The sequence below is a fragment of the Corvus hawaiiensis genome, chromosome 14 (genome assembly GCF_020740725.1).
Source record: "Corvus hawaiiensis isolate bCorHaw1 chromosome 14, bCorHaw1.pri.cur, whole genome shotgun sequence".
In the NCBI taxonomy this organism is placed as follows: domain Eukaryota; kingdom Metazoa; phylum Chordata; class Aves; order Passeriformes; family Corvidae; genus Corvus; species Corvus hawaiiensis.
Genome location: NC_063226.1, coordinates 19,188,630 through 19,198,510, shown reverse-complemented (window position 1 = coordinate 19,198,510; position 9,881 = coordinate 19,188,630). Strand labels below are relative to the sequence as shown.

The window sequence follows — 9,881 nt, the reverse complement described above, 5'->3', positions numbered from 1 at the left end:
GCAAATTTTTTTTGTTTTACTCACCAATTTTCAGTATCTCTTTTTAAAAGCCCGTGAAATCCCCCTCCCCCCATCAATGCACACATGCGTGCTCAGGCACACACATTGCCACGTGGTTCTCCCTTGGCTCATGAAGGCAGGAAGATGAGGAAGAACGCCCTGCATGGTCCCAGCATCCACTGGATGAGTGAGGTGGGGAAATGTCCCATAAATTATGTTACAGGGCAGCAAGAGTGCAACGGGAGCAGTGACCCCTTTGGTGACAGTCCCAGTGTGTGCAAAAGCATCCTTGTGACAGGTCTTGGTGACTGGGAAACAGAGGGAGGCAGTGGAGACTGTGGAGGGATGGACTTTTGGGGGTCTGTGACACGAATCCTCAGCAGAAGGCAGAAAGTGATTCCCCCACACCACCTACCTTGCTCCTGGGGAGGCAAAGACCGAGTGAAAAACATTTTCTCCAGCTTGTGCACCCACAGTTGGCTCCATGACTAGCCTGGGGCTCCTTTTCTTTGTGAGCAACAACTCACCTCACTTTTTCCAGCAAGTATTTTGGGGCAAAGCAAATGGTGCATCACATTTGGGGATGCCTCAGGGTGCTTTGCATCCTGCCCTGCTGCAGTGAAGCAGAAGAGTACTCAATATTGGAGGGAAGAGTTTTCTGGGAGAGATACAGGAGATCTGGGCTGTGCTTCAGGCACCAGTGTCCCCTGCAGCATGGGTGTGACTTTATTCTAGTCATCCCACCCAGGAATCTCCTGGTGGTGTGAGACAGAATCACAGAATCACACAGAATGAACTAGGTTGGAAAAGACCTTTGAGATCATCAAGTCCAGTCCTGCCTGGAGCTCATCTGCCCATCCCCAAGGGCACTGTCCTCCTGTGCAAATGTGATGGGAAAGCCATGACAGACTCCTGCCATGGAGACTCCCAGAGAAACATATTTTGCCAGGGCCAAGGACCCACATGCGCACAGAAAGTGCTGGTTGCTTCCCTGAATTGTGCAGTTCTCAGAACAATAACGGACCGGAGCAGATAAAAATTACTCAGAATCATTTGAACCATGTCTAATCTCTTCTGGAACTTTTTGTGTGTGTGTGAGAAAGAATGAGTGATTCTTGACAGCTTCTCAGGAATGCTGAGTATCTCAGAAGCAGCAGCCATGCAGAGGGCACTCTCCCTTCCCAGCACCAGGACAATGGCTGTGCCACACGGCGCAGTTCTGGAGGACTGGGCAGGGCCCCTTTCATCAGCACTTCCAAGCTACTGCATCCCAGCAGTGATGGAGCAAAGAGGGGCTGCAGCCCCGTGCAGCTCTCAGATGGGCAAACTCCCAGACAGAGAGACCCCCAAGGAACAGCAGTGCAGCAGGGCTGATGCCATCAACACCCCTGAGTATCCAGAAAATCCATCCCTGATGGATCTACCCTAGCATCCGAGTAGAAATACTGACACGGAGGAGGTCCCAAAATTAAGCCTGCTTTCCTCTGCTGGGTTTCCCTGCAGTAAGTGGGTCAGTGGAGCGTTTCTCCTTTCTCTCTTGTTCCTCACATGTCTGAATGAGTCAGGCAGCAGAAGCACTCGCTGGAAGCTCCCGTGGGCTGGTGAGCTCAGCCTGGCCATGGAGGCTGGAAGGTTGTGGTGGTGCCGGGAGGGAGACAAAGCCTTTGAGATGGGGAATGGTGTTTCATGCCTGTGCCAAAGGCTGAACAGGGCTGCTCACCACGAAGGCACCTGGCATGGAGCCCCAGGGGGCTGTGGGCTGCTGAGGTGTTCCTGCTGGGTTCTGTCCTTGCACCCACCACGCCTGTGCCACCCACTGCACCAGGCTGTGCCTGACCCCACAGCACAGGAGCCCCCAGCCCTGCAGCACCTCTGCTCAGGGCAGGCGAGACAAAAACAGGGATATGTGCTGCATGGGGATGGAGCCTGCCATGTACCAGACCTGCAGGAGACCCCAGTGCCACCTGACCCTGGTGTTCAGATTGGATTTCTAGGGCCCAACTTGCCTCTAGCCATCCCCTCGGCATCCACAATTTTTCCTTCCATGCTCAGGGAAGTGCTGTCCTACCACTTTGGTCTGAATGTGTACACACTGCTCCAGACAGTTCTCCCTAATCACAACAGCGCAGGAAACACGTGGGATATTGCTGCAGTTCCAAACACATCCTGACCTACGTGCAAGTGGCAACGAGGTGCTGGGATGTTTATCAGTGGGATGTCCTGACCAGCGCAGAGTGCTGCTGTTAGTTCCTAGAAGAGTGTTTGTTCCCCATCCATCCCACGCTGCCTGCGCTCCTGCTCCCACTCACACACTGCTTTCCATTAACCCCAAAGGAGGGTCAAGTCTCCTCCGTCACAATCTCTCCATGAGGATTTTTTTTTTTTTTTTTTTTTTTTTTTTTTTTTTTTTGCCTGCTGTGTCTCAGGTTTTCCATCCTTGCTACGCCCTGGGCAGCTGCCATCCCCAGCTGGGAAGTAGGTGGCTTTTGTTCTACAGGAGCTCAAGTGAGTAATGGCCCAGAAATCAGAGGTGTCATTACTTCAGGGGAAACAGTAAAATGTGTTCCTACCAGGGGCAGCCTATCCAGCCTGCCCAAATCGGTTCTGGGCCAGAGGCACAGCAGACCACAGCTGGGTGAACGCAGTGCAGCAGGACCCCCATGCTGCTTCCACCACACCCGAGCCCGCGTGCCAGGGTGCTCAGCTGCCCAGAAAGCTGGCAGGTTTGGGGTCTTTTTAGCAAATGGCAAAAAGCACAGTTTCTGCCCAGTGAGAGCTCGCGGCCAAGCAAGAGCTCCCGCGTCAGAGGAAGCAAACCACCATGGGCTTTAGGAAGCTCTTAGGATACCCTCGGAAGCCGTCTGTCCTTCCCTGGATGCCACTGGTGCAGTGCTGCTGCACACACCCGACCCGGCCAGGGGGAAGCGGGGACGCCGGGGCTGAAGGGCCCCGAGGAGCCGCTCCGGGGCGGGCGATGCTGCTGCAGCAGCACAGGAGACCTTTCGGAGGGGAGCACCGAGGGCACCGGCGGGGCGCAGCCGAGCCCGGGCCGCGCTGCACCCACGCGCGCTCTCGCTCCTCCTTGCGCCCCTCTCCCTTCGGGCCCCTCTTCCTTCCTGCCCCTCTCACCTCCCGCCTCTCCCCCCACCTGCCCGTCCCCGCCCCTCTCCTCGTGTCTGCCCATCTCTCCGTCCCCGGCCCCGTCCCCGCCCGTCTCTCCTGCAGTCCCTCTCCCCTCCGTTCCCTCTCCCCTCCGTTCCCTCTCTCCCGTCCCTCTCCCCTCGCACCCCTCTCGCGCCCTCCCGGTGACGCGCACGCCGTGCCCGCGCCTGCGCGGAGCGCAGCGGCGTCATGGCGGTGCCGGGCGGAGGTGGGCCGGGCCGGGCCGGGCCGGGCCGGGTTGGCCGGGGATGGCTCGGGGCGCGGGTCTGTCCCCCTCGAGGCGCGGGTCTCTCCCCCTCGGGACGCGGGTCCCCGGCCCCCCCAGCTCGGCCTCCCCCATGCAGAGCGCGGCCTGCGCCCTGCGCGGTGTCGTTCCCTTTGCACCGTGCGGCGGCCGCTGCCGGGGCCTGCCCCGCTTGAGGGCCCGAGGGGGCGGTTCCGGACACGGGTCCCCAGCCCCGGCCTCTCTGCGAGGGGCGTCACCGAGGGGGTGAGGGGTCCCGGAGGCCCTGGGAGGGGGCTGAGGGACCTGGGAATTCCCGGAGACCTGGGGGAGTGCCAGTCCCCGTGAGCTGTGTGGCTGGGCAGGGCTCCTGTGCCTCTGGGGAGGCACCGGGCAGCTGCAGGGGGCTGTGGTACGGTAGTCCCAGCACTGAGCCTCTCCAGGTGCCTGCAGGTGCGAAGGACGACACATTCAACGTGCTGGACCTGGCGGAGTACACCAAGAACCGGCCCTGGTGGCGCAAGATCTTCGCCCCCAACTCGGGGTCGAGCGCTGAGAAATACAATGTGGCCACGCAGCTGGTGATCGGAGGGGTCACGGGATGGTAAGATGTGCCGGGGTTGCCCTTCCTGCTCGTGGCAGGCACTGGCTGGGTCTTTGGGGTCACACTGACAGGTGCAGGGTGCTCATGTGGCAGTCATTCAGAGAAGGCAGATGCTCAGCCTGCTGTCCCCTGGCATGGTCTGCTGAGTTGTGGGAGGTCTTAAATGCTGTCTCTAACTTGAAGAAGTGAGACTGTCTCCAAGGGAAGAAAATTGCACCAGTGTTTAATTATTTTCAACTTGTGGCGAAAAGTGGTGCTGTTGAATTAGGACAGGCAGATAGGAATGCTCTGAAACAAGGATGCCTTCTACACTGGAGGTGGATGTGCTTCAGGCATCTGCATTAAAAACCTCCTGGGATCGCAGTTCCTGGGGTTTCCTGTCACTTGTAGCTGGGACTGAGTGTGGCTCTACTTGCAACTTCATTCCCACAGTTGAGTTGAAAACTTTGTGTAATCACTGCTTTGCTTCTTACAATGCCCCTCATCTTCACCTGGCACCGGGGTAATTATTTAACAGTGTATGACAGAGCTTTGTCTTCTCATAGAAGTGTGACCTGGCCACCTCTCTCTTGTATCTTCACTAAGTGTATTCAGAAATGGGTAAAGGCAGGTTGCTGTGTTGTTTGCAATGCTCATAAGGAAACCATGTTCCAAGTAAAGTGTGGTTTGGGTGGCACAACTCACCAGCCCTTTGCTGCATGACTGAGCAATGGGGGGTGCTGGCTGCACTTCTGGTGGCTGCAGGAATGTCTTTCATGTTTAAAGCAGGTAACCTATTTTGGAGACCAGTATAGCCTTAGATCACTGCTGTGTGCTTGTTCCATCATTCTTCTCTTCTGAGAAATGAAAAGGTAAAGGAAGCAGTTGTTTACTGCTTACTTTACAAATAAGTAGGAAAGAAGCTTGTGATTTGCTCCCCATGCTCTATCATGGAGCAGCACGTGTGCTCCCTAATTTCACCTCAGGGATGATACCAGTTAAACAACACCACCAAAACCTAAAATCACTTGTTGATTTTGGTGAAATCACAGGTTTCTGGTTACTCTTTTGGGAGAAGGATGAGGTTGAAGAGATAAGAATCAAACTGAAAAAGGCTGGAATGTGACAGCACAAAGGGAAAGGCTATAAAGCATCAGTTTTGGCTGGGTGCAAATCCTCTCTAGTTGCACTCTTCTGCTGTTCATCAGGCTGTCTCCAGTCTTGGGTAACTCCTGCCAAAGGCAGCCTTGCCTGTGAGAAACATAATGAGGGTTTTGTGTGGTGTTTCATTCTCCTGACTGGATCCTGGTTGATTTGTAGGTGTACTGGATTCATCTTCCAGAAGGTTGGAAAGCTGGCAGCGACAGCAGTGGGAGGTGGCTTTTTCCTGCTTCAGGTGTGTATGAACAGCAGCCCAGGCTTTCTGGGAACTGTGCTGCTGGGGACAAAGGTCTCTCTAGGAACCACTGCCTGTTGGGACATGTGGGGTCAGTCCCCAGCTCCGCCAGGGGCTTTGTGTGGCTGCGAATGTCAAAGGTGTGTGTTCTCCAGGGCACATGGATGCAACAGCAAAGCAGGGTCAGTGTGCATAAACTCCAGGAGTGCCAGTGCAGATCCACTGAGGATCTGCTACCAAAGGCCAGGCCAGAGGCACAGGAGAGCTGTTACTTCGAGGCACCTGAGTGGAGCATGAGACAGCCTTCAGCTGCAGTGAACCTTGCTGCTGCTGCAGGACTGGCTAACATACTGAATCCTGTGCCTGTGGACACAGTGTCCCTGGAAGAACAGCCCTGGCTGTCAATAAGGATTTATCCATATCTGTGATATGTTTCCTGCCAACCTGGCTTCCTGAGGAGTCCAACCAGCATAGATGGGGCTTGCTGTAAAGGAGGAGAGAAAGCAGAGATGTCTCTCTGTCCTCTACCACTTGTCCTGGTTTCCAAGAGCCCTGGCACTGAGGAAAGCTGCTTGGGTGTGGACATGTAGCTGGTGCATCCTGCAGCAGGTAGAGCAGCTCTCAGGCCTTGTTCAGCTCTCAGCTGTTTGCTCCTCAGGCAGACAGGTCTTGTGTGTGACTCATTCTCCCTCGCTCTCCTGGTTCTGCTTGTTCTGCTGAAAGTGAAAAAGCTTGCTCTGGGCAGAGGGAGTTCCACAGCTGAATCACCCTGAGCAGATAAAATAGTTTGAGAGGAATGGGCTATTAATAGCTTCGTCCACCCACAGCAGCAGGAGAACTGCAGGGAGTCCCAGCAATATCCATGGCAGTTGTGAGGGGGGAGGTGATGCCAGCTTTACATTAGGGAAGAGAGGCTGAAGCAGGCTAAGCTGCAGTGTGTGCCCAGCTGTTGGGGGATTACTGTGGGAGACAGATGTTGCAGAACAGTTGACACAGCTCCAGGGGTGGTGTTCTGTCCAGTTTCTAAACCAGTGTGCCCGCTGGACTATTGTGTGGGAGCTGGCTGTGGTCAGGGAAGGTGGGTGGGCAAGGGGGTGTTTTTAGCTATGGTCATGCAGGACTTGACTCCAGGAACTTTTTTCCTAATCTTCAAAACTCTAGATTGCAAACCACACGGGATACATCAAGGTGGACTGGAATCTAGTACAACGGGACGTGAACAAAGCCAAGCAGCAGCTGAAATTTCACAGCAGTGGTAATAAAATGCCTCCAGAAGTGAAAAGCAGAGCGGATGAGGTGAGACAGTTCTCCCAGGGCATGTGCTGGAGGGACAGCAGAAAACAGGATTGACTCCTGTGCTGTTGTGGATCTTCCATAGTGCAAATACAAGGAGGGAATTCTTGCATGACAGCAAAATTGGAGAGATGGCAAAAACTGTGGATGTTGTCTGCCTAGATTTTAGGAAGATACTATTTCCCTCAGCATTCTCCTGGAGGAGCTGGCTGCTCATGGCTGAGCAGGGTGAAAAATTGGCTGTGTCCTGGTGTAGGTAGGAAGGGGAGGTCGTTAGGTAGGAAGCTTTCCCAAATCCAAGCAGTGGCATCTCTCTGAGCATTATTTGCCTCGAGGAAAACCTGAGGGATTTCTTCTTAGCAGGGAGGGTCAGTGGGTGGCCTGATGTTGTTGAACATTTTTGTCTCTTCTCGCCCCTGCTTAGGTGATCATATTTCTGAAGAAGAATGTTATCCTGACTGGAGGGTTTGCCGGAGGATTCCTGCTTGGAATGGCATCCTAGAAGCTGCACTCTCCTCTCATGCCCAACCTCCCCTCCCCTCCTCTACTGCTGTTATCTCTCACTTAGAAGTCAAAGGATGTTGCCAACAGACTCAGTCCCATCTGCTCACAGGTTCCAGCCCTTATTTCTTACAATGCTGCTTCTGATTTCCACCTTTTTCTTCTGTCTGGGCTGTTAAGAGTGCTGGGGTTGGTCTGAAAGCTTACAACTCCCAGTGTATCGTTACAGTTTCCCACCAAATATGCCCAGTCTCAAATTTTCTGATGAGTTTCAATGTCATAAAAATGTAGTGGCAGAGAAACCTCTTAAATGTGCTTCCAGGTGCCCAGGACTGTTACATGTACCTTTGTCTGCCAGTTTATGTGTACAACAGCTGTCAGCTCTTCACCACGATTTAGCTTTCAGTATTCCTGCCCTGGCACCTGGAAAACCTCTGCTTCCCTCTGCATAGAGGTAGTCTGTGCAATCCAAAATATGGTTGACTGTCATGGGATGGATACAGAAGTGTCAAAGGACAGTCTGAGCTGTGTCCAGGACAGGTGAATATGGATTTTCCTGCCCTCCCCCTGCTGTTGCACTGCACATAGATGGCCATTTGGCTTTCTCTTTGCTGGTATCCTTCCCCATATTGGAATTGCAGCACTGGCACTGCTGATGGAAACTGAGCACTGAGGCTGACTCTCCAGGCCCTTTCCTCATCATATGTTCTGAAAGTCACCAAGTTCTGTGCTGTAGAACCACCTGACTGCTCAGCCTTTGAGACTCTCTCCTGCTTCCAGCAGGCCTGACCTGGCTGTGTCAGATGGGGGCATTTCAGCTGTGCCACTTATGGTCAATCACCCTGGGCCTCTGATGGGGGTTTCCATGTCTGCTATGACCATCTCTGGTCACTTTGGCATTGGTGATGCTCTCTAAGCTGTAACCATGTGGGACAGGATTGTCGACAGGAAATGCATCCCTGCTTAGGGTACATTGTACTGGCCAGGTCCCTGTTGCCAGCTCTACTGGAGAAGGGGGATGGTGTGAAATCTGGAGTGCAGTCCTTTACGTGGCTCTGAAGAGCACAAATTCCTTCTCCCTGGTCTCTGCAAGCAACTGAAATGACAAAACTCTTGTGAAAACCAGACTGTGCTCTTGTGAGAATGTTTCATTTGCATACTTCTGCCTCGGTTATGTTCCTTCCTTTTCATGTTTGCCATTTCCACAAGAAAAGCTGTTTGCTTAATTCCATCAGCTGCAGCCCTGCTCCTGCAGGTGATGAGGCAGCCCAGGTGCAGAGCTCAGCTGTTTTTGGACAGTCTGACTCAATGCAGTATAAGCAAACATCCCCCAGAGGTGTTCTGTGAGATAGAGACTTGCCTGACAACGTGGTGATGTCCTCCAGCAAATATAGGTAGGAGTTCTTGCCCAGGATGTGGGGTTTTATGTGAAAGTGAGCTCATCCTTCAATAGAAGATGTGGTAGGGAACAATGACACTCCTGGGTGGGTGGTTTGCAGCACCTGGCTCAGCAGCTGCACCCCATTTCCAGTGCTGTGCAATGGCTTTGTGATCTGCTGCTCTCAGTCTGGCTGGAAATGGGATCTTCCCCTGGGAGCTGCTGGCAGAGCTGAAATGGTGGGTTCTTGCACCAGAGGGTTTGGAATGAGCACTTGGCAGTTGTCAATTTTGTTCCAGCTCTGTTGATTGAAGTGTCAGTGTAGCATCACATTGATTAAGATGAGGTTTTTCTCACCTTCAGGATCTGAAAAGAGGCTGCAGGTAATCAAGAGACAGAAGTGGCTGTCTTTGCTCCTGTCCTGCCATATGTGGCCAAGGAGAATGAAGGAGCAGCTGGGCTCACATCCTTTTAACAATGGCCTTCCTAAAGGCCATCCTGGACTGCAGGACTGATGGGATGCAGCAAATAGGTCTTCAATAAAGCGGTGTTTGGCAGTGGAGTGACAGATGATGGTGGTGGTTTTTTTGGGATTTGGTTTGTTTTCCTGTAGGATCTGCAGAAATGAACATGTATAAATTGATACAGTGGTCTTGCAGGGTATCTCTTTTTCCTGGAGGACAACAGTATTTCTGCTGTTTGGCTGGGTGGGCTGTGTAACACAACTTCTTCTGAGATGCACTGATCTCCACAAAGCTTTCTCCAACGACAAAGCTCAAAGCAAATCATTAACAGGGATGGTTTTCAGGCTCAAGTAAGTCACTAATTCTGCCCAGCCCTAGGTGGGGTGGGTTCTGCTCAAGTGCCAGTTTGCTGCTAGAGAGAGAAACGGCCCAGAGAGGGAGCTAAAATGCCTGTATTGCTGCTGGAAGGGGAAACAAGTAACAGATTCATGTTGAGTTTCATGTGAATGTAGGCAGGGAATGGACAAGGACATCGCAATGTGGCAAATCTTTCTGCTGTGCTGGTGTTGGGCTCGTGGCTGGCAGTGTTTGATGCTGTGGGTCAACACTGGAAGCTTTGATGCTGAATCAGCCTCTGTGGGGAGGCATTTTCATTGCTGCAGGTGCCAAGATGAGGTGTCCCTTCCCCTCCCCACTCCTGTTCCTTTTTGTCTTGTTTCAACAACTTCCGACATCTGTTACACTATGAGAAGATTTCAAACACATTAGGCTTTTAAAGTGGTTTTATATATTGTATGTAAATGCTTGTTGAAGTGGTATTTTATTAAACAGTTTTGCTTTAAATGCTTCTCTGTGTGAGGTCTGTTGGCATCCTGGGAACC

The 9,881-nt window shown here is 52.8% G+C and overlaps 1 protein-coding gene across 1 annotated transcript; it reads left to right on the top strand.

Moving 5' to 3' along the window:
- The first annotated feature begins 3,268 nt into the window (after positions 1-3,268).
- Positions 3,269-9,843, top strand: FUNDC2 (FUN14 domain containing 2). The gene is made up of 5 exons (XM_048319307.1): positions 3,269-3,370; positions 3,839-3,989; positions 5,289-5,364; positions 6,526-6,660; positions 7,082-9,843. Exons 1-5 carry the CDS (start codon positions 3,352-3,354, stop codon positions 7,157-7,159), a joined length of 459 nt encoding a protein of 152 aa, XP_048175264.1. The 5' UTR covers positions 3,269-3,351; the 3' UTR covers positions 7,160-9,843.
- Positions 9,844-9,881: the final 38 nt, after the last annotated feature.

Bases quoted from the DNA above. Each gene is read 5' to 3' on its own strand.
- FUNDC2 (XM_048319307.1), top strand. The intron at 3,990-5,288 runs GTAAGATGTGCC...GTTGATTTGTAG, and splicing joins ATCGGAGGGGTCACGGGATG to GTGTACTGGATTCATCTTCC. The intron at 6,661-7,081 runs GTGAGACAGTTC...GCCCCTGCTTAG, and splicing joins TGAAAAGCAGAGCGGATGAG to GTGATCATATTTCTGAAGAA.